General features: G+C 43.3%; 1 protein-coding gene and 1 long non-coding RNA gene across 4 annotated transcripts in view; one reads left to right on the top strand and one right to left on the bottom strand.

The window, feature by feature from the left end:
- The window catches only part of LOC138356536 (uncharacterized), a 50,708-nt gene extending 36,543 nt beyond the window's left edge, over window positions 1–14,165 (top strand). For both annotated transcript variants that reach the window (XR_011224505.1, XR_011224504.1), the window contains exon 3: window positions 8,750–14,165. This is a non-coding gene — a long non-coding RNA (uncharacterized lncRNA). The remainder of the gene's footprint in view (window positions 1–8,749) is intronic.
- LOC123774129 (BRCA2-interacting transcriptional repressor EMSY) overlaps window positions 1–24,378 on the bottom strand; it is a 91,324-nt gene that overhangs the window by 53,293 nt on the left and 13,653 nt on the right. For both annotated transcript variants that reach the window (XM_069312728.1, XM_069312727.1), the window contains exons 5-10: window positions 22,160–22,313; window positions 19,472–19,691; window positions 18,170–18,286; window positions 15,814–15,976; window positions 11,374–11,460; window positions 7,805–7,918 (exon numbers count right to left, since the gene is read on the bottom strand). In XM_069312728.1, the coding sequence (XP_069168829.1) occupies window positions 7,805–7,918; window positions 11,374–11,460; window positions 15,814–15,976; window positions 18,170–18,286; window positions 19,472–19,691; window positions 22,160–22,313 (855 nt within the window). The remainder of the gene's footprint in view (window positions 1–7,804; window positions 7,919–11,373; window positions 11,461–15,813; window positions 15,977–18,169; window positions 18,287–19,471; window positions 19,692–22,159; window positions 22,314–24,378) is intronic.

Raw genomic sequence — 24,378 nt, 5'->3', positions numbered from 1 at the left:
TGTAATACAGCTGCACACACCAGACATTGTTGCACTCACAGAGACAAAACTTGACGTTATTTTAAATGAGGTCATATTCCCAAGGGGCTACTCAATTTGGAGACGGGACAGAAAAATTAGGAAAGGTGGTGGCGTTGCTGTGCTGGTGAAAGAACACCTAAAGGTGAACGAAATAATGACTGCCAATCCACAAGATGTTGACATCATAGCACTAGAGATTTGCCATGAAGATGATAAACTAATGATCATAAATGCATATAGTCTACCGCCAAGCAGCACATGGTCAAAGGAGGAGCTAGATAGTAAACGAGAAGGTCTTATAACAATAATGAGAGAGATTATAGCGAGAGCAGATAAAGATAAATCACGGCTGTTGACAGTTGGTGACTTCAACTTGAAATCCATAGACTGGAAAGCATATGAAGCTAAAACAGAAGATTTTTGGTCCTGTAGATTTGTAGACCTTATCCTGGAAACATTCTTGTATCAACAAGAATGCCATGTTATGGAATGTGGAATAGGAGACTATAGACCCCACGCAACCTATATATTATGTGAGAAATCTTTAAAGAATTCTGATAAAGAAAGAGATCTAGGGGTGGTTCTAGATAGAAAACCATCACCTGAGGACCACATAAAGAATATTGGGGAGCCGGTCGGCCGAGCGGACAGCACGCTGGACTTGTGATCCTGTGGTCCTGGGTTCGATCCCAGGCGCCGGCGAGAAACATTGGGCAGAGTTTCTTTCACCCTATGCCCCTGTTACCTAGCAGTAAAATAGGTACCTGAGTGTTAGTCAGCTGTCACGGGCTGCTTCCTGGGGGTGGAGGCTTGGTCGAGGACCGGGCCGCGGGGACACTAAAAAGCCCCGAAATCATCTCAAGATAACTCAAGATATAACATGTTAAACAAGCTACGAGGATGAGGGAAGGGGACGTTCCCTCCATGCTAGATTTGATATTTACCAGGAAGGAGGAAGAGATATTTGACATTCAGTACCTTCCTCCCTTGGGTAAAAGTGATTTTTCAGACATCCCTGTGTACAGGAGTTGTAGCTGACGTGTGGAAAAAGGATAACATAGTTCCAATCTACAAAAGTGGCAGCAGGGAAGACCCCCTTAATTATAGACCTGTATCATTGACAAGTGTAACAGTCAAAATATTGGAAAAAATAATTAAAACTAAATGGGTAGAACACCTGGAGGAAAATGAGATAATATCAGACAGACAGTATGGTTTTCGATCTGGAAGATCCTGTGTAACGAACTTACTCAGTTTTTATGATCGAGCCACAGAGATTTTACAGGAAAGAGATGGTTGGGTTGATTGCATCTATCTGAACCTAAAAAAGGCTTTCGACAGAGTTCCCCATAAGAGGTTGTTCTGGAAACTGAAACATATTGTCGGGGTAACAGGTAAGCTACTAACATGGCTGAAAATTTCCTGACTGATAGAAAAATGAGGGCAGTAATCAGAGGCAATGTATCGGACTGGAGAAATGTCACAAGTGGGGTACCACAGGGTTCAGTTCTTGCACCAGTGATGTTTATTGTCTACATAAATGATCTACCAGTTGGTATGCAAAATTATATGAACATGTTTGCTGATGATGCTAAGATAGTAGGAAGGATAAGAAACTTAGATGATTGTCATGCCCTTCAAGATGACCTGGACAAAATAAGTATATGGAGCACCACTTGGCAAATGGAATTTAATGTTAATAAATGCCATGTTATGGAATGTGGAATAGGAGACTATAGACTCCACGCAACCTATATATTATGTGAGAAATCTTTAAAGAATTCTGATAAAGAAAGAGATCTAGGGGTGGTTCTAGATAGAAAACCATCACCTGAGGACCACATAAAGAATATTGTGTGAGGAGCCTATGCCATGCTTTCTAACTTCAGAATTGCTTTTAAATACATGGATGGCAATACTGTAACCCCGCGATTATCCGGGATTCGAACATCCGAAAAACGCCCTTATACGGCCAAAATCGTGAACGGATAAAGTTATCACAATATCCGGCCAAAATAGCCACAGGGACCGGATTAAAGCAGGTTTAGTCGGATAAAATGTTGGGGCCCGGTTAATTTTCTGCAGAAATTACACTATCCGGTCAGTCCCCCGGATAATCGTGCCTTTGTCCGTATATGAAAACATGAGGCGGGCCATACGGTATTAATCCCGTCTGCCCGAGACTCGAGGCGCATGGTGTAGGTGGGGGTGGAGTGGGTGGGTGGTGTCCGGAGAGAGGGGAGCGTTGGGAGGGACCACCTGGGGGGATTAGGGGGGGGGATGGGGAGTGGCCTATACACTACAGTACAGTAATTACTATCAATTTTAGAACAATTCATCATAGCCAAAATCAAAAGAAATACTAGTAATTATGTAATAAAAAATTCCATACAAGTTTCCTAAAAACAATTTGCACAGGCTGAAGTTTCCTTCAAAAATATATTTTTTTTTTCTTCCTGGCGGCCTACGTAACGTGCCTCCTCCCTGCCCCGACTGGACCCGTCCAGGCCTGGTCAAGCCATGTGCTCTCTAGCCTCGTGTTACACCACAGTGCCGCGCCATTAGTGAAATATTTTTTTAAATAACTTTTTTATTTTCATAGTAACTTTGAACATTTTTGGCCAAGACTGTCTGGTAGCAGCATGAATCATTCTGGAGGTGGAAAGAGGAAGAAGGTTGTCCTAACACTTAAGGACAAGCTACGTGTTATACAACTTTGTGAACATGGCCGGTCGACCTCAAGTGTTGCCAAGGAATACAATATAGGCACTAGTACTGTTTCTGATATAAGGAAACAAAAAGAGAAACTTATGCAATTCATTTCAACCTGTGAAAGTGAAGGTGCAAGCACTAGCAGAGGTTGAGGTAGAAAAACTATGAAAACTTCGACGCATGTGCAGTTGGATGAGGCTGTGTACAAGTGGTTTGCTCAGCACCGCACAGCTGGCGTGACAATTCGCGGCCCAGAAATACAAAATGCTGCCAGCAGATTTGCTGAAAGCCTTGGAATAAAGAATTTTGAAGCGAGTGAAGGGTGGGTTGCAAGGTTCAAGGGTAGGCACAATATTGTGAAGTGGAAAATTGTCGGTGAAAAACTGAGTGCAGATGAAAGCAGTGTAGAACCATTTAAACGTAAATTACGAGAATATATTGTGGCAAATAATATTTATTCGTATCAAATTTATAATGCAGATGAAACTGGGTTGTATTGGAGGAGTTTACCAGAAAAAACTCTAGCAATGAGGAGTGAGGGTTGTGTGCCAGGACGTAAAGTTTGCAAGGACAGGCTCTCAGCCATGATGTGTGCGGATGCTGACGGCACAGACAGAATCACGTGTGCAATTGTTGGCAAATCTAAGAAACCAAGAGCCTTGCAACATTGCATGGACAGACTGCCAGTGAAATATTATGACTCAAAAAATGCATGGTTTACACAGGAGATCTTTCTTTCCTGGTTTCATGACGTGTTCTGCAGGGAAGTTCGTGCCTATCAAATTAAGAAACTCAAAATAAGGCCAAGCGAAGTTCGGGCTTTACTGTTGCTTGATAATGCGCCTGCCCACCCCAGAATTAACACGTTAACCTCACATGATGGCAAGATAACGTGTATGGCACTTCCTCCTAACACAACCTCTCTCATTCAGCCTATGGATCAGGGAGTTATCTGTGCTACGAAGAGGTTGTACACCAAAAAAATGCTAAACGAAGTTTTGGTGGTTTTGCCTCTTCCGGAAGATATTGAACTCGGTGTGGATAACAGGGCTAAAAAAAACCTTCAGAATTTGAAGAACTATACAATCAAGGAAGCCGTCTATAACTGGGCCAAGGTATGGAGTGAATTAAAGGAATCGACTTTGAAAAATTCCTGGAAAAAACTCCTCACGTCTACGGTCAGAAATGATGAAGAAATGGATTTTGAAGGATTTACAGATGAAATCCATGGAATGTTTAGAAATGCCGGCGAAAACTTAGAAAGACAGGATGTGGTTGATTGGCTTGAACAAGATGCCAATGATCCAGGATATGGTGTGATGAGTGAAGACGAGATTCTACAGTCTGTTACTGGTGAGGTGGACGAAGAGGATGAAGAAGGCAGTGAAGAACCAACACCAATGACCACGAAATACAGTACACTCATGACGTATGTTGACGGATTAATAAATTTTTCATCAAATTGTGCTCATCCAGAGGTTGGAAACATGTATCCGTACCTTAGGCGAACAAAAGAGCTGATCATACAACTGGCCAGTGAACACAGAAGGCAAGCAACACTTGATTCATATATGGTACGAAAATCAAACCAAGCGCCTTCAACAAGTGAGGCGGCACGCGCAACCCAAGCGCCTTCAACAAGTGAGGCTGCACGCGCAACCCAAGCGCCTTCAACAAGTGAGGCGGCACACGCAACCCAAGTGCCTTCAACCAGTGAGGCATCCTCAGCAGACAGTGAGAACTAACTTTGCCTAATGAACTGTACAGTAATTTTAAGTGTTAATTTTAGTGTTGTGTTACTATAAGTTACGTAAATTGTCAAGAATTTTTAACTTCAAGATGAGTCATCAATCAAGAAGACGAACAACAAAAAGGTAAGTTGAGGTTTCTAGTTGAATATTTAATAATTATATGTGGCATGTCTATTCAAATTATGTTATTTGTAGTATTAAAATAGTTGGAAATGGTTAGTTTTGGACTCGTAGGTGAAAAAGTACCATTATCCGAAAAACGTGCTAATCCGGCTAGGGGTCCTTCCCATATAGTCCGGATGATCGAGTGGAGACAGTATACAAAGAAATTGTTCATGACTTTTGTTAGGCCAAAGCTAGAATATGCCGCGGTTGAGTGGTGCCCATATCTTAAGAAGCACATCAACAAACTGGAAAAGGTGCAAAGACATGCTACTAAGTGGCTCCCAGAACTGAAGGGCAAGAGCTACGAGGAGAGGTTAGAGGCATTAAATATACCAAAACTAGAAGACAGAAGAAAAAGAGGTGATATGATCACTACATACAAAATAGTAACCGGAATTGATAAAATCGATAGGGAAGATTTTCCCGAGACCTGGAACTTTAAGAAGAAGAGGTCATAGATTTAAACTAGCTAAACACAGATGCCGAAGAAATATAAGAAAATTCACCTTCGCAAATAGAGTGGTAGACGGTTGGAACAAGTTAAGTGAGAAGGTGGTGGAGGCCAAGACCGTCAGTAGTTTCAAAGCGTTATATGACAGAGTGCTGGGAAGATGGGGCACCACGAGCGTGGATCTCATCCTTTAACTACACTTAAGTAATTACACACACACACGCACGCACAAAAAAAAAAAAAAAAGAGTTCCAGGACACTTCATACCATCTCCTTGATGAAAACACAGGGTGGGACAAGAACAAATCAGCCACCAGCACCACATACAAACAGTGGTACACTTGAGACCAAAACTTACAGACATGGAAATCAGCAGAGCACAAACCAGTAAGATAAGTCACTGGGCCGATCTGCTGCAAGATTCAGAGCCATGGAAAACCATGGATCGGACTCCGAGTTCGAAGAACCAGGCTCGGGGCAGCCTGGTCCACTTAGAATCTAAGGCAGAGCTGGCCACCAAAGAGCCTGAAGGATTACCTTTCCCGACAAACGTCTCCAACCTTAACAATACACAGAGCAACAGCTGAACCTGGGGAAAGAGGCCAATGAAAGCCCACCTCGACCAGTCGAGCCACAAAGCATCCACTATGCGAGCCTTGAGATCTAGGAATGAAGTCACGTGGGAGGGAAGCAGCCGGTTCCAAGCCAACGTGAAGAAGTCCACCATGGGAACACCGAATGCCTCGCAGAGCCATCAGAAGGATATATCGTTGACGGTCCACGCCAAGGAAACGAGCCAGAACCAATATAAACTATCTACGAGAACTTTGGACACACCTTGTACAGGAATTGCACGGAGAACTTAAACCCCTAGAAGCCAAGCCATACTAAGAGCCCATCCACAAAAAAAAGAATTAAGTGACTTCCCTGCAGCAAAAGAACCACCTGGGAGCCATCTGAATGGAATTAGAGAAAGGAGCCTGGAGGAAGAGGACCTCCTAGGAGGGCATGCCACAAGGAAGCAACCCACATCCCTGAAAATCAGCCCAAAGGTCTGAACCTCACCAACAACCCTGGGAGATGAAGCAAGCACAGGGCACAAAGCATCAACCAAGATCAAAGGCATCTGAGAGCAATCTGACGGGCAAGGTTATCTTGAGATGATTTCGGGGCTTTAATGTCCCCGCGGCCCGGTCCTCGACCAGGCCTCCACCCCCAGGAAGCAGCCCATGACAGCTGACTAACACCCAGGTACCTATTTTACTGCTAGGTAACAGGGGCATAGCATGAAAGAAACTCTGCCCATTGTTTCTCGCCGGCGCCCGGGATCGAACCCGGGACCACAGGATCACAAGTCCAGCATACTGTCCGCTCGGCCGACCGGCTCCCCCGAGATAGGAGGGCATGACAGAGTCGAGTCCTTAAAAGCCCGAAGAGGAAACCAGCGAAATAAGATCCGATGAAATTGGATGACGGGCCAAATCCATCAGCCCAGACAGTGACAAAACTGGTGGAACCAGAGAACCATGAAAGTGCCCAGAGCCAAACTCGGCTCACAGGACCCACCCCACAGGCAAGGAGAAGGCTGAACAACTGCTGAGCCGCCTGGGGCAAGTTCAGTAACAAACAACAGATGCCTCAGCAGATGGAACAGCAATGCTTAAGGTGGAGCAGGAGGAACCAACCCGTGTCCCAATCCAGAACGGAATGAACTGAACCTTCCCCCAGGCCACATGGAACCCAACCTAGGTTATCTTCTTGAGATGATTTCGGGGCTTTATTGTCCCCGCGGCCCGATCCTAGACCAGGCCTCCACCCCCAGGAAGCAGCCCGTGACAGCTGACTAACACCCAGGTATCTATTTTACAATTAGGTAACAGGGGCATAGGGTGAAAGAAACTCTGCCCATTGTTTCTCGCCGGCGCCTGGGATCGAACCTAGGACCACAGGATCACAAGTCCAGCATGCTGTCCGCTCGGCCGACCGACTCCTATCTCATAGACACGGACTGGCTCAGAGCCCAAACCAGCCACTCATCAAGATAGGCCAAGACCACAAAGGAAGCAGCCAAGCCACAGAGAACCAGCCAGAGAACAATCAAGAAACCCAATGCCAGCCCCTGGTGCAGGGGGGGCTGTGCAGCCTAGGCCCATGGAGCTGCTATTTGCCCATATCCTTGGGAAGCGCTGGAGTAAACAGGCAATACTGAAATGGGGCAAATTTAGCCCTGCTCAGAAACACCTGAAAAATGGAGCTCACCTCCCACCAGTCAAGCATGTGGGGGAATGACAGAACCCGTGCCAAGACCCAAGGAAAGGATGGATTGTCTGCCAGCCAGGATGACAATCCATCATCCTGATGGGGGTTCTGGGAGTTCTTCTACTCGCCAAGCCCGGCCCGAGGCCAGGCTTGACTAATATCCCAAACTGCAACCCAGAAGCAAAGAGGACTGGCTTCAACAGAGGCCTCCAAACATCCAGTAGATTCAGTGGAATCCCAGGTTTTATCATTTATACCATGTTGTGGTCCAGAGGTAAGGCGCACGGCTTGATGTTCGAGCTCCCTCGTTGCTCCAGTTCATTTTCTCATCAACACAATGTTAGTGGGGTTTCCTTGTGAGTTATTATTATCCCACTACATATGACTTAATCACTAATATCAATGGGATTTTAAAGATTAAAAAAGCTAACAATAAGTATTTTACCTCTTTGTGGTATCCCCGCTTCAGCCTGAAGAACAAGAGAATTGGATCGCTGTCGAGGCCTCGGTGGAAGAGCACCAGAAGGCACTCTTGGCCTCATTCTGTTCACGTACGTTCCTGTTTTGCCAAAAAAAAATTATTGTATATTTGTGATTAAAACATGTAAATCTTATGTCATTGTAAAAATATGACAATGAAAATTAAAGCACCATTCTGGGTCAGATTATCATCTACGGGCTCACCATAGCCCGTGCTACTTGGGACTTTTTGTTCCAGGTAGCGAATCTTTAACAACAACAACAACCATTCTGGTAGCCCTACTAAGGTATGATCAGCTGTATCGTCTGGACAATAATCATAAATTATCAGGAAGGAGATACGACACATAGGGAACTTTTTAAATAGGATAGGATCTGATTATAGCCCTTATAGGATCACTGAAGGTGCTATGGGTCACTTAACAAAAGCTCAATGACATGTGCACTCTACATAAACCAATGTGATCACATATGACCATCAAACAAGTTTTCCACCTAACAGCATGCAACCAGGTATTTTCAGCCCCACAATATGGCATCATCATCACCACCACAACACTCAGGAACCTGTACACCAGTTGATTGACGGTTGAGAGGCGGGACCAAAGAGCCAGAGCTCAACCCCCGCAAGCACAACTAGGTGAGTACAATCCCACCAGGAAACCAGACAGGCAGGTCATCAGTAGTCAAGTCAGTTATCAAAAGTCAGTTACATCATTCGTCAGTTGTCAAATTATTAAGCAGACAGTCAATTCCAGTTAGCGGAGACAGACAGTCAGTCACGTTGATTCAGTATTTTGATCAATTATAATAATAGCCTTCAAAATTAAATGTACTGCCATAAAGCAAGCTATAAATGTATATATTGTACAAGCATATTGATGTTTGCCTTTCCATTGGAACATTTCAGCATCGTGGAGAGGGGGGGGGAGGAGACCTGCTGCATGGGTAACAGCTTCTCCTCCATATTACCTACCCAAGCTTTGTGCCTTGGCGAGGACACTCCAGCCTCAACAACCAGAGTGCAATTCCATAGTCTCCTAAGACTGCAGGATGCCTACTACTACTACTACTACTGTACAGGTCCCCAACATGTGTGTCTGTAGGTCCGTCAAAGGCATGTGCAGCCCGGGAAGATGCTTGCTGGAAGTATCAGGAACTAAAAATGAATATGATCGAGGAGCTCAGACAGCCTGTGCATATAGCACTTTTGTACATTTTTAACATTTATAACTTTTTTACTTTCACACATTCTTACACAAAAATGATCACTCACAAATCACACGTAAACTTTTGGGGGCAAGCCCCTTGTAGCCACGTGAAGAATCAGAGAGTCACAGGGGCTCACCCAGAAAGAGGCATCTCATTACATCCAATGCTGGATTTCTGGGGAGGAAGCCCCTTATACAATCACAATCACTTATAATCACAGAAGTTATCTTGCCAAGATGACTCCAAGCTACTAGGTCACATAAGCAATGGCATTATGTTTGGCCTATCTGAAACCAGCACTAGAATCTGGGGCTAGATTCACGAAAAAGTTACGCAAACACTTACGAACCTGTACATCTTTTCTCAATCTTTGGCGGCTTTGTTTGCAATTATTAAACAGTTAAGGAGCTTCGAAGCACCAGGAAGATGTTTATAACAATAACAAACTTTTGATTGGCAAGTTTTCATTCCTGTAAACTGTTTATTAAATTTAACCAAAGCCGTCAAAGACTGAGGAAATATGTACACGTTCGTAAGTACTTACGTAACTGCTTCGTGAATCTGGCCTCTGGCTCCCCTTCCAGAGGTGCAAAAAGCAGGTGACACTCTGCCACCCCCAACAAGAAAGCATTCAGAAATTCAACGAACCAATACAAACCACTGCTGGGATCCATGAGACTAAAGCCTCAAAACTGCCACATGAGCTTTTCAACAATGCAAACAAATTATCAAATCTCTTGAAACAACACAGGCTCGTAAGCTCTACCCCCCCCCCCCCTACAGTTGTGGAAGGCAGTGGAGCTCCTGGTGCCCACTGGTCTAACAAGCAAGTTCTGCTGTTTATGTAGACTGTAGTGGACATCTGCTGTAGGGAGCCGGTCGGCCGAGCCGACAGCACACTGGACTTGTGATCCTGTGGTCCCGGGTTCGATCCCAGGTGCCGGCGAGAAACAATGGGCAGAGTTTCTTTCACCCTATGCCCCTGTTACCTAGCAGTAAAATAGGTACCTGGGTGTTAGTCAGCTGTCACGGGCTGCTTCCTGGGGGTGGAGGCCTGGTCGAGGACCGGGCCGCGGGGACACTAAAAAGCCCCGAAATCATATCAAGAATCATCTCAAGATAACCTCAAGATAACCCTCAAGAATGAACTAATGTGTGGTAAAAAACCCTGGAGCACAAGGTGAGATGACTATGGAAACCAAATACATGATGTGAACAGATGTATCGTGCATGTTCTTGAAGTGTAAATTGCATTTACAGCAACCCAAAAGTTCAAGAAACTGCGAGAAAATTTGGCTCTATTGCCAAAATCCGTCTCTTGACATTTTGTAACAAATGCCAGGTGAAGAATAAGGGTGGGACTATCATTGAATCTGACCATTGTTCAGCTGCCACTTTTTGGTAGACGGAGGGAGCCCCTGGGATCTCTGGTTTAGTAGTCGTAACTTTTTGTTTAGCAAATTAGGTAGTTTGACACTTTACAAAATAAATTTTAAGGGAATTTGAGTGTACTGCACCTTCCTTTTATTGCATTTAACCCTTGCACTGCTCACCTATTTTCGGCAAAAACGTCTTGGTGCAATTGTCAAGGACATATTTTTGTCATTTTCATAAATGTTCAAGTAAAGTTAATGTCAAAGTGTTTCCAAAGTCAACTATTTCCATTTCAAAACACAAAGAGTAATGAAAACATTAAAAAACATTAATTTATAGCCTAATTAAAAAACAAAAAGCACAACTCTCAGAGCGCCTAAAGGCGCTTTGCGCAGTGCAGTGGTTTTAAGGTAGTTTACCTCATATGGCTTGATTACCAATCATTATATGATCCCACTACCTAATTGGAACAAGAGGAGTTTGCAAGAGCCCTTGGACCAGATTCACAAAGCAGTTACACACGTACTTACAAACATGTACATCGTTCTTCAATCTTTGGCGGCTTTGTTTACAATTATTAAACAGATAATGAGCTCCGAAGCACCAGGAGGCCATTTATAACAATAACAACAGTTGATTGGGAAGTTTTCATCCTTGTAAACTGTTTAATAAATGTAACCAAAGCTGTCAAAGATTGAGGAAAGATGTACACATTTGTAAGTGCTTGTGTAACTGCTTCGTGAATCTGGCCCCTTGTCCCTAATAGCCATTAGACTTTTTGAATCCCTGGCAATATCCAAATGTAACCAGTAATGGCAAGCAATCAAGCTATGGAAGCTACTGAGCGAGCTGCCCAGAAACAACATACCGTGTATATAAAAATATATTCGAGATGATATTGAAATAATAATTGATTTTTGAATAGGAAGAATTGGGTTCCTCACTAACCAGATGGAGGCATCACGCCAGACACCAGTGATCCACCTCCAGAGTATGTGGACGGAACGATCATACTTCCTGAGCCCATACCGCCTCCTGAAGAGATCAACATATTTAGTAATTGCCAGTATATAATAGACACAAAAAATAAAAAAAATATTATATAGAAATTGTAATTGTTTACAGAAAATTATTATTATTATTTTAGGTGTCCGGGACAATATTATTATATAGAAATTGTAATTAAAAATTAAGCTGTTTATTTTCTCTGAGAATGCAATGTACACAAGTTATTATTAGCCATCAAGACACTATTAAGCTGGTCATGTACATGACTATACAGCCATATACATGAGCATATACATGAGCATATACATGAGCATATACATGAGCATATACATAGTACCTAATAACAGGCTTCATGTTGCTAGCTACCTGGATACATCCAACCAATTCAGTCCATTTACACCAGATCTTTGAAATTCTTTACATGCCTACCAGGGTCCAGACAACAAAATTTGGCCCCTATATAGAGGCAAACGGATCAGGGAATATCTCTATGATCCCTATAGACCAGGGATCACTCTAGCCAAGAGTGATCCCTCTAGCTCCCTGGGAGCCGATCGGCCGAGCGGATAGCACGCTGGACGTGTGATCCTGTGGTCCTGGGTTCGATCCCAGGCGCCGGCGAGAAACAATGGGCAGAGTTTCTTTCACCCTATGCCCCTGTTACCTAGCAGTAAATAGGTACCTGGGTGTTAGTCAGCTGTCACAGGCTGCTTCCCGGGGGTGGAGGCCTGGTCGAGGACCGGGCCGCGGGGACACTAAAGCCCCGAAATCATCAAGATAACCTCAAGATAAGAGAGGACCAACATAAAGATGAGCGAGCCAAACCAGAACCTCTTGGGTGAGATCCAGTGGCCCTCTCAAGTTATCTCACAAAGATGATTCCCATCTACTAGGTCACATCAGTTGGGATGCCATTAAAAACAACCAAGAAAGGAAAGTACAGTAAAGATCGAACAAATAGAGACCAAAGATTAACAATGAAGGCAAAGAAAGTTGCAAAAAAAAGCATCAAGAAACTCATACTGCAGCTGACAAATGCAGGTGGGACACCATCAATTTAGTCATCCACTCGCCATAGAGATGGCAATAAGGATATATAAAAAACAGACCAGACTCTCAGAACCAAGGGGAAGTTCAAACTAGTGAAGTAGGTCCCTGGGACGATCTTTTGAAAGAGACAGAGTCGCGAAAAATTCCTGGGTTCAGACACCAAGCAAGCAGGGCCACAAACCAAGGCTGAGCTGACCACCAAAGAGCCTGAAGGGCCACCTTTCCCTGGTACGACTCCACCTGGCCAAGACCCAGAGCAACAGCTGGACCAGGGGAAAGAGGTACGGAAGCCCCCAACCATGACCAGTCCAGTTGAAAGGTATCCACTGGAAAGGTCTATCAATTGGAGGAATGAAGCCATATAACGAGGAAGACGGTGTTCAACGTCAACACACAGATCCATGTAAGGGTGTTTGAATGTCTCACAAAGGCACTAAAATGAGACAGATTCAATGGTCCGTTCCATGGAGATGAGGAGGAATTGGGACAGACCAATGGAATGAAGGGAGGGGCCCACTTTCCCCAAAGTCCAAACAATGACCCACTGGGAAACAGTCTGAATGAAGCCAGAGCATGGAGCCCAGAGTAATCTGAATCCTCCTTAAGACATGCCGCCTGGCCACAAACTCCCACACCATACTGTGCACCTAATGGAACGGAATCAGCCAATGCCCCTGGCCGGGTCATCACAACCCAACCCAGAACCAACACATCCGTAGAAACATTGAGTGAGGGCAGAGGAAGGTGCCAAAGTAATTGAACCCCGAAAAACCCAAAGAGGAAGTAGATGACACAGTAATTGACAAAGAGAGATTGGGGTGTGAATCCATCAAATATGGCAGTGGCGGAAAAGGCGGAACCAGAGATATCAGAACAGCCCCTGAAGCCACACCCTATCTTGAGGTTATCTTGAGATGATTTCGGGGCTTTAGTGTCCCCGCGGCCCGGTCCTCGACCAGGCCTCCATCCCCAGGAAGCAGCCCGTGACAGCTGGCTAAGACCCGGGTACCTGCTAGGTAACAGCGGCATAGGGTGAAAAACTCTGCCCATTGTTTCTCGCTGGTGCCTGGGATCGAACCCTTAACCACAGGATCACAAGTCCAGCGTGCTGTCCGCTCGGCCGACCGGCTCCCAGCAGTAAAGCAGCAATGATAGACCAATGGTTCTAACATCACACATCATAAAGTTTTGGAATCACAGTGTCTCCATAACTCCGGGCAGCATGGGTTCAGGACAGGGTTCCTGCCTCTCACAACTGCTAGACCACTATGACATGGCCATTGATGCCATGGAAGACGAGCAAAGCTCATTTCGCAAAAGTCTTCGACACATTTGACCATGGTCAGGGAGCCGATCGGCCAAGTGGACAGCACGCTGGACTTCTGATCCTGTGGTCCTGGGTTCGATCCTGGGCGCCGGTAAGAAACAATGGGCAGAGTTTCTTTCACCCTATGCCCCTGTTACCTAGCAGTAAAATAGGTACCTGGGTGTTAGTCAGCTGTGACATCAAAAGCCCTGAAATCATCTCAAGATAACCTCAAGAAGATGGTGATATTGCACACAAAATGTGTACAAAAAGAATTACTGGCAAAGCGGGAAGAAGGATGTTTAACTTCCTAATGAACAGAACCCAGAGTGTAATAGTCAACAATGTAAAATCCATATAAATCACTGTGATAAGCTCCGGTACTTTTTCTCATCCTTATATCAGACATAGACAAGGATACATACATAGTATGTATCATAGTACTGTATGCAAACAATGAGTCACAATAACATGGCCGAAGAAATGTTGACCAAACCCCACACCAGAAGATGAAGAGACGATGACATTTCAGTTCGTCCTGGACCATTATCAAGTCGATTGTAGACCATTATCATTATTATTCTGGACCATTATCAATCGATTTGATAATAGTCCAGGATGGACCGAAACGTCATTGTTTCCATCTTCTAGTGTTGTTTGGTCAATATAGTACTGTATCATCCTTCATAGATGGAAAGAGGATTTTTATGAGAGTAGATGATATAGAGGACACAGTAAACTGCCAATCTGATGTTAATCGAGTCTTTCAATGGGCCACAGAAAATAATATGATATTTAATGAGGATAAGTTCCAGTTACTGCGCTATGGAAAAAACAAAATACCTAAACAGAAGCCACACATAAAATCCGGTGAAACCACATTATTGAAAGAGAAAACAAAGTAAAAGATTGAGGAGTAATCACGTTGGAAGATGAACAAATCCACAAGGGCCGTGTTCACTTGATGCATCACGCTATTGTGATTTCTGTGTGTAATGTCAGAAGATCTTACTTTTAAAGAACACGACAAAGTAGCTGTCATAACTGCAATAAAAATTACAGGTTGGATAACAAGTGTTTTTCAAACATGGGATGCCATATCAATGATATTTTTTATGACAATAGCGCTCGCTAGAGTGGAATATTGTTGCACACTAACAGCCCCATTCCAAGCTGGTGAAATTGCTCATCTGGAGAGTATGTAAAGATCTTTTACTGCTAGAATCTACTCAATAAAACATGTAAATTACTGGGACTGCTTAAAAATGTTAAATCTATTCCCTAGACCACAGGCGGGAGAGATACATAATAATTTACACATGGAAAATACTAGAGGGACTGGTTCCAAACCTGCACACAGAAATAACATCACATGAGCCCAGGAGGCATGGCAGGATGTGCAAAACAGCCCTACTGAAAAGCAAAGGTGAAATAAGCACACTAAGAGAACTTGATCATCATCAAAGGCCCTAGATTTTTTAACACTCTCCCTCTACACATGTGGGACACAACTGACTGACCTCTCACAATGTTCCAAAGAGAACTTGACAAACACCTTGAAAGGATACCTGATCAACTAGGCTGTGAGCAGCCATATTGAACAGCCTGGTTGACCAGACCACACACTAGAAGGTGAAGGGACGACGACGTTTCGGTCCATCCTGGACCATTCTCAAGTCGAATCGACTTGAGAATGGTCCAGGACGGACCGAAACGTCGTCGTCGCTTCACCTTCTAGTGTGTGGTCTGGTCAACTTACTTTAGCCACGTTATTGTGACTCATCGCCTGCACCTAACAGAAGGTCTGGTCAGAGACTGGTCCATGTGGGACATTGGTCTTGAAATCATCAACTGGTACAGTATATAACCGATATAGATACATACATGTATGTTATGAACTCAAAGAATTAAGTACTGCAATCGGAATAATGGCTCAGAATAAAACAAACTGGTTTCAATATCAAGTATCCATTCTTAAAAAAACATAAATTATTGTAGATTGAAAATAACAATAAATTGCTAACCTGACTGCATTTGACTCGCAGGCACTGTGCCACCTGCAGATGGAACACCACGCATTACACTGGGTGCTGCCCCGGTGCCACTTTTCATGACGGGAACACTGAGAGAACGCTGATACACACCGCTTCCGACCCCACTGGCTCCAGAGGTTGATACCAGAATTACCTAACAATCATGGAATTATCATTACATTATCATTAAAAAAACAGAAACTAGACATTTTTTTTAATCATGTATATTTCAACAAGAAAAAAACAGAAGCAGAGGTGAATACAAAAAGTTTGAAGAGGCTCAATTAAATAGCTGAAGAGTACTAGGGTGCAATTTGCAATACACATTTAATTGCAATATCTACACAATGTAAGATATTGTGGGTTTTGAGTAGAATGCATCTGATGCAATGCAAGATATTGCGGGTTTAGAGTAGACTGCATCTGCTGCAATGCAAGGTATTGTGGGTTTTGAGTAGACTGCATCTGCCACAATGCAAGATATTGTGGGTTTTGAGCAGACTGCATCTGCCACAATGCAAGATATTGTGGGTTTTGAGTAGACTGCATCTGCCACAATGCAAGATATTGCGGGTTTTGAGTAGACTGCATCTGCCACAATGCAAGATATTGTGGGTTCTGAGTAGACTGCATCTGCCACAATGCAAGATATTGTGGGTTTTGAGCAGACTGCATCTGCCACAATGCAAGATATTGTGGGTTTTGAGCAGAATGCATCTGCCACAATGCAAGATACTGTGGGTTTTGAGTAGACTGCATCTGCCACAATGTAAGATATTGTGGGTTTTGAGTAGACTGCATCTGCCTCAATGCAAGATACTGTGGGTTTTGAGTAGACTGCATCTGCCACAATGTAAGATATTGTGGGTTTTGAGTAGACTGCATCTGCCACAATGTAAGATATTGTGGGTTTTGAGTAGACTGCATCTGCCACAATGTAAGATATTGTGGGTTTTGAGCAGACTGCATCTGCCACAATGCAAGATATTGTGGGTTTTGAGTAGACTGCATCTGCCACAATGTAAGATATTGTGGGTTTTGAGCAGACTGCATCTGCCACAATGCAAGATATTGTGGGTTTTGAGCAGACTGCATCTGCCACAATGCAAGATATTGTGGGTTTTGAGCAGACTGCATCTGCCACAATGCAAGATATTGTGGGTTTTGAGCAGACTGCATCTGCCACAATGCAAGATATTGTGGGTTTTGAGCAGACTGCATCTGCCACAATGCAAGATATTGTGGGTTTTGAGCAGACTGCATCTGCCACAATGCAAGATATTGTGGGTTTTGAGCAGACTGCATCTGCCACAATGCAAGATATTGTGGGTTTTGAGCAGACTGCATCTGCCACAATGCAAGATATTGTGGGTTTTGAATAGACTGCATGTGGATCTCAGATCCACTTGTTAGATAAATTTTGTGAAGATAAATTTTCAACTTCCTAACAAACTGAACCCAAACACTAATAATGAAACAAGTTAAAGAAGAGGTCTCTACCATAAGAAGCTCTGTCCAATATTCTTTCTTGTCTCCTATCTGACCTAATTAAAAAAATTATAGTAACATATTCTTCACAGAGAATACAAGAATTCATGAAAGTAACACTCATTAACCACTGCACTGCGCAAAGCGCCTTTAGGCGCTCAGAGAGTTGTGCTTTTTGTTTTTTAATTTGGCTATATTTTAATGTTTTTTAATGTTTTCATTACTATTTGTGTTTTGAAATGGAAATATTTGACTTTGGAAACATTTTGACATTAAATTTACCTGAACATTTGTAAAAATAACAAAAATATGTCCTTGTCAATTGCACCAAGACGTTTTTGCCGAAAATAGGTGAGCAGTGCAAGGGTTAAGGACACTATAAGCCTACATGCAGGTGTAAATCACATGATCCAATGGAATTACAATGAACAAGAGGATGTTCGATAAATCTCGACATTTCTACCGTGGAGGACAAGAGACTTAGAGGACCGATCATATCACGGGATCATACTTTTCAGGACCACACTATAGTATTCTCACAGCCGAATATGCAGCTCCAGCCTGGAGTCAATACCTAGTTAAACACAAGACTAAGAGAAGATTCAGAGGTATGCCACCAGACAAGCCCCAGAATTGAGAGGCATGAGTTACAAGGAAAGGCTATGGGAACTAAACTAAATGAATGTCCATGAATATTGCATGAAATATGTTAAAAATTCCCCCTGCTAGGGTTTCTTTAAAATTTGACAAATTCAGAAGGTCTTGGTAGATTTTAGAGTGTTATTTCATAAAGAGAACAACATTTCGAATGAAGAACTTCCACATCATTTACCCTCTAGAGTTACCGATTAAAATGTACCTTTTGGGTGTGACCACCTAGAGTGGATATCGGTGTCCCGGGTGTTCCTCGGGCCACATTCCCTGTCACGGTGATCTTCATGGGCGGTCCAGGCAATGGACGACTCATGCCACTCATCTGCTTAAGTCAGTCAAGATTTTAGCCAAAATTTGTGATCACAAAATTTTATGCAAACAGATAAATATGATAAATGTGAGTTCAGTTCAGTTTAGTTCAGACTTCAGTTCAGTTTAATTCCTGAACTGAAATCATAACAGAAAACAGTAACTAATATCACATTACACACCAAAGAAATGATAAAAGATGAAGAACAGTTAAGTTTTACCTGTAAGAAGCTAGCTATTGATATGGCCAGATAATTTTCAAGTAATTATAATAAATTAATGTTAAAATTAAATTGTTTATATGCCTATCTTGAGAGGTTATCTTGAGATGATTTCGGGGCTTTAGTGTCCCCGCGGCCCGGTCCTCGACCAGGCCTCCACCCCCAGGAAGCAGCCCGTGACAGCTGACTAACACCCAGGTACCTATTTTACTGCTAGGTAACAGGGGCATAGGGTGAAAGAAGCTCTGCCCATTGTTTCACGCCGGCGCCTGGGATTGAACCCAGGACCACAGGATCACAAGTCCAGCGTGCTGTCCGCTCGGCCGACCGGCTCCCTTACATCTAGAATCAGTACAACACATGGACTAAACATAAGGAGGACACGGTCACATTCAGTCGATGTACCATAACTATGGAGAGCATCTGAATGAACAGATTGAAAAATTGAACTAATGTACTGGAATTTAATACAAATTAGTGATAACAAATCCACAAAGGCCGTGTTGAGGGTTTGAACTAGCACTACCGGTTCCAATTTTTTATCATGTCGTGGCGCAATCGACTAAGGCAGCATCTGGGATCATCCCGGACGAAAGTTCGAATCCTTGTCACGGCCCTGTGGATTTGTTCATTTGATGTATCACGCTATTGTGATTTCTGTGTGTATATTACTGATGTTTTCAAATATTGTATAACTGATTTGCCCAATGGATTGGGGCTCAGTCTAAATTAATATATTGGTGGGAGATTTAACTACATTTACAAAAACAATGGTCAATAAATGTAATGATTATGACATTGATGACCTAATAAAGATATTTAAGTGTATTAGTACTACAAGTTTTGCCAACAATGAGTCACAATAACGTGGCTGAAGATGTGATGACCAAACCACACACAAGAAGATGAGGAGACGACGATGTTTCGAGTCATCCTGGACCATTATTAAGTTATCTTACAAGTTTTCATGATCTGACCTGCTTTGTGGGTGTCCCTGCCGCTGGAGGTAGTTCCCGAGGGGCTGGGGGAGGGGGCGGAGGAGGAGGTAGAGGGTGTTCGGTTGAAGACGATCTCTTTCGTTTTCGTTTATCGATGCTCCCACCACCGCTACTGCTCCCGAGGCCAACATTCATGGGTCCGCTACTCCCGCCTGATGATGTGGTTGGTGGGGTTTCTCGATTTTCCCGGTTCTCTTTCCTGATGTTAACAAAATTTACCATGGATTAAATCAATTTAATCTTCTTCATTTACCAAAGCCACAAAGGCAACTCAAGGGATGCTCACTATGACTTTAAAAACAAATTAATGATTGCCACATAAAAATCATACTTTTAACCCTTACTTTCTCTTATCTTGAGATGATTTCGGGGCTTAGCATCCCCGCGGCCCGGTCCTCAACCAGGCCTCCTTTTTGTTACACATCTCCCAGGAAGCAGCCCGTAGCAGCTGTCTAACTCCCAGGTACCTATTTACTGCTAGCTGAACAGAGGCATCAGGGTGAAAGAAACTTTGCCCATTTGTTTCTGCCTCCACCGGGGATCGAACCCAGAACCTTAGGACTACAAATCCGAACCGCTGTCCACTCAGCTGTCAGGCCCCTTTGCAGGCTCTGCAGCATTTTTAAGAGCAATTTATGACCATAAATTAAATCCTTGAATGTAATTAAATTCCCTCTTCCAGTGGGCCCCCAAAAGATTATTAAGAGTAGTCCAGGTACTGCCACGCCTTAGCGGAACACACCAGGATTCTTGAGACCCATCCATCACCTTCCGGAGACCAGGACTATATTCTAGCTCACTCTACAAGGCAAAGGGGAGCTTGGGGATCAGAAATTGACCCAAAATACCCACCCAGAAGTACAGGCACAACAAATGAGCATCAACTTGAAGAAAATTAGGCACCTCCCTTCCCACACAAGGCAAACTGGCATTATCGAAGAATAAATGCTCTGACCACGATGTATCCTACACCCACCAGATGGCAGCCCAGGTCACCCAGAATCTAAGCTAGCCTCACTCTAGAGCCACTCAAGTAAACTCCTTCAGCCACATGTAGAAGAAAGGAACAAGATGGGAAGCTACTGGGGGCATGCCAGAAATGTTTCATAGCATTCAATGTTTGATTTCAGGGATGGACCCCACGATATTTCTATGAACTCACAATATCATATTAATAGAGGAGATGACATTGTTGATAGAGGCTTGTGGCTTTCCTGGAAAACAGGAAAGACAAACTGGCTTTTCTGACTGACTGGTGAGAGGAACACAACAGAAGAATGCACAAGTCCATGGCAGTAAAAGTAGAGTGGGCACATGGGCATGTGCCCACTCAGTGCCCACTATAGTGCCCATGTGCAAATCTCATGGGCACTATACTAAGTTCCCCAAAAAAGCCCTAAAAATATGGGGCAGCCTTCAATCAGTCATGTGCCTACTTATAACAGAAGATCTTTCACTTGCTTAAGGAACACAAATGGCTGTCAGCCAGCTAGGATGAACTTGGGCAGCCCGTCCTCCTAAGGTTTCCCAACATCAAGAAAATGATCAGTTTAATATGCCCTTATCCTAACTTACCAGAGGATCCAAAACAGAAAACGGGACAGTACATTAGTTTCACGAGCCACTTCCATTTTCTAGTACAGTATGACAATTTTTGGCATTAGGTAACACATACTAGCGAAAAGCAACATTCTTTGTAGGAGGACAAGTTGAGCTGGGACTTGTGTGTTCGCTTCAGTAAGATTTTGCCCCATGTGTTTAATAACTTCTTCTGCTCTGTTGAATCTATGTTGAAATCTTAATGGGTTTGTAACTGTGCACTGTGTTAGATAATGTTCCAGTGGTCTAAGAGCTGACTATGTTAAAATTAGAAACATGGGTGGAGCCGATACTGCTAATATTTGGATCCACCCTCCCAGTGACAACAGAATTAGTTCTTGATCTGAGGATTTCATGCAGCCTCCACATGCTGGGGCTTGGGGACCGTCCTGCATTGCCAATCATCACTAAAAGAAAACTACAAGGAAAAAGAGAAAGATGTAAATTATGTTGTGTTAGTGTAATCTGCAATAATGAATACAGTTTGAGAGAACAACTGATGCCACCAATCTGTCTTTATTTGTCAAATTCAAATTCTCTTTCACAACGTAAATTCACAAATTCACAAATTCATAATCACAACATGCAAATTATGTTGTGTTAGTGTAATACCTGCCCGAAATGCTTTGCGTAATAGTGGCTTTAGGCATTGTATGTACTAGCTCCATCTATAAATCGATCAATTTATGTAAAATCTCTTGTATGTATGTACCTCACCTGAATAAACATTTTATTTTTATTTATTTTTATTTTAATCTGCAAAAATGAATACAGTTTGAGAGAACACCCGATGCCACCAATCTGAGTTTATTTGTCAAATTCAAATTCAAATTCAAGTTTAGTTTATGAACAAAACAGTAAATGGGTAAATACACCAGGGGTTAAAGTGGCTAATAGCAATACCTCCTAAATGCTCGTTTATCACCCAACACCTGTACCGGGCAGCAAGAACAGCATGGAAAATCTAATTACTATACCATTTTGTGACAGTGGTATAGTAATTCAGTTGGGCAGAAATTCAAGATCTTGAAGACACCGGTAATCTAATATCACATCAAATGTACTTACGGAGGCAGTTTGGATAAACGTGCTTGTGAGAGCGGCAGAGTCGTGTATGATCCCTGATCACTATTGTACTGTTGAGGAACCATGGCACCTTGGATGAATCTTAGACCTTCAGTCTCTTCTTCAGAGTCTGTATCATCAGATTCAGCACCTAGATCTGAAGATAAATAATAATCAGTTCTCATTGACGACCAGACCACACACCAGAGAATGAAGAAATGACAATGTTTCAGTCCATCCTGGACCATTATCAAGTCACATACAACTTAATAATGGTCCAGGACTGACCGAAACGTCGTCATCTCCTCATCTTCTGATGTGTGGTTTGGTCATTATGTGCAGGCGAGGAGTCACAATAATGTGGCTAAAGTATGTTGACCAGACCACACACTAGAAGGTGAAGGGACGACCACGTTTCGGTCCGTCCTGGACCATTCTCAAGTCGATTGTGAATGGTCCAGGACGGACAGAAACGTCTTCGTCCCTTCACCCTCTAGTGTGTGGTCTGGTCAACATACTTTGGTCATCATATCTTCAGCCACGTTATTGTGACTCATCGTCTGCAAATTCTCATTATTTAATTGATTTTTTATTCAGATTTTAATATGTGGAACAAGTTCCTCAGTTTTTGTACATTTTATACTGTAATAATATTATGAGTTAATCAGTTCAAGTACTGAACTTGTGTATATTATACCAAGAATAACAAGACATTTACTCTATGTAAATACTGAGATATTTACTCTATGTAAATACTATACCCTGCTAGATGTGGGCATGTAGCAACTGCATATGTGTTTGATATATCGCTCTCTGTGGCCCCAGGCTGCAGAGGATCACTGGGCTCAGTTCCAGCTTTCCTCTCTTATTGCAAACCTGGGGCCAGATTCACGAAACAGTTACGCAAATACTTACGAACATGTACATCTTTCCTCAATCTTTGACAGCTTTGGTTACATTTATTAAACAGTTTACAAGCATGAAAACTTGCCAATCAACTGTTGTTATTGTTATAAACAGCCTCCTAGTGCTTCGGAGCTCATGAACTGTTTAATAATTGTAAACAAAGCCGCCAAAGATTGAGAAATTATGTATAGATTCGTAAGTGCTTGCGTAACTGCTTTGTGAATTTGGCCCCTGGGTTATTGTGGAGGAGCTACATTCAGTTCCAGGATGGTTCGGATGCACTGCTGGCAAAGCCAGGGGTTTGACGCTTTGTTGCCTGCGGCTGGGACCGAGGAAGCTTTGTCAAAGTTGCTCACTCCTCTCCTTCGGGAGACAGTGGCAGACTTCTTTTCAGCTTGGTGTGCATGTTTTTCAAACATCTGCCGGCAAGTTGTCCTGGTCCATGTTTTAGGCTTTGGTCCCTTCACTTTTGTCTACCATACCATTCTCTTCTTTTTCTTGAAGATGATGATTCATGTATGTTTTTCAGTTATGACTATTGCATTCCATCCTCTTTGTCATATCCTGTTGCAGCAGATTTTTGTCCCTGCTGTCTGGAGCTGCCTTCTAGGATTGCGGCCTTGCTTTTTGTCTGCTGGGGTGCCAGGTTCTCAGGCCAATCTGCCTCTGTCCGCTTTTGTTTCTTTTAGTCAGCGCTATTCATGTGCATCACAAAAGGGGGTGACTGCATACAGTACTCTGCACTGGCCTTTTCAGTGCACCTCTTGACAGCACTGTAGGGGGATGTCTGATTAGTTTTGCCAGCTCCTAGACCCCTCAGTGTACAGTATAGGCATTCCAGGTGATGTCCCAGAGACTGCAGGAGTTATGGCCCTCAGTACCTCATTTAGTTTCAAAGGTCCTGGGCCAGCAGTCTGCTCTGCAGCTTCTTGCGATCTTCACAAAATGGTTGGACTCTATTGTGGTCGAGTTACCCCCTTGTCAAACTTATGGTACACAGTATTCTTGACTTCTTAGATCTGAACGACTCCATTCTTTGTACAACCTCTAATGTGATAACTTTATCATGATTATGCCGGTAGTTCCTGGTTGGTGTCCCTGGGCCTATGGGATTCTTAATGACATGTTCTGATTCTTCTCCAGTTCAGCAACTGGTTAGGGTTTATGGTGGGCATCAGTTTTTTCCACTTTTGGGTCTCTCGTTCAGCTTGAATCTGGCTCCTCAGACTGTTACATGGTTGATGCAGGTGGTGGTTTCCTGTCTTCTGTTGTTTAAAGGTTCACATCCATCCCTACCTCAAAGACTGGCTGGCGTG

Source organism: Procambarus clarkii, chromosome 73 (genome assembly GCF_040958095.1).
Source record: "Procambarus clarkii isolate CNS0578487 chromosome 73, FALCON_Pclarkii_2.0, whole genome shotgun sequence".
Taxonomy (NCBI): domain Eukaryota; kingdom Metazoa; phylum Arthropoda; class Malacostraca; order Decapoda; family Cambaridae; genus Procambarus; species Procambarus clarkii.
This window is presented reverse-complemented; position numbering and strand designations above follow the sequence as displayed.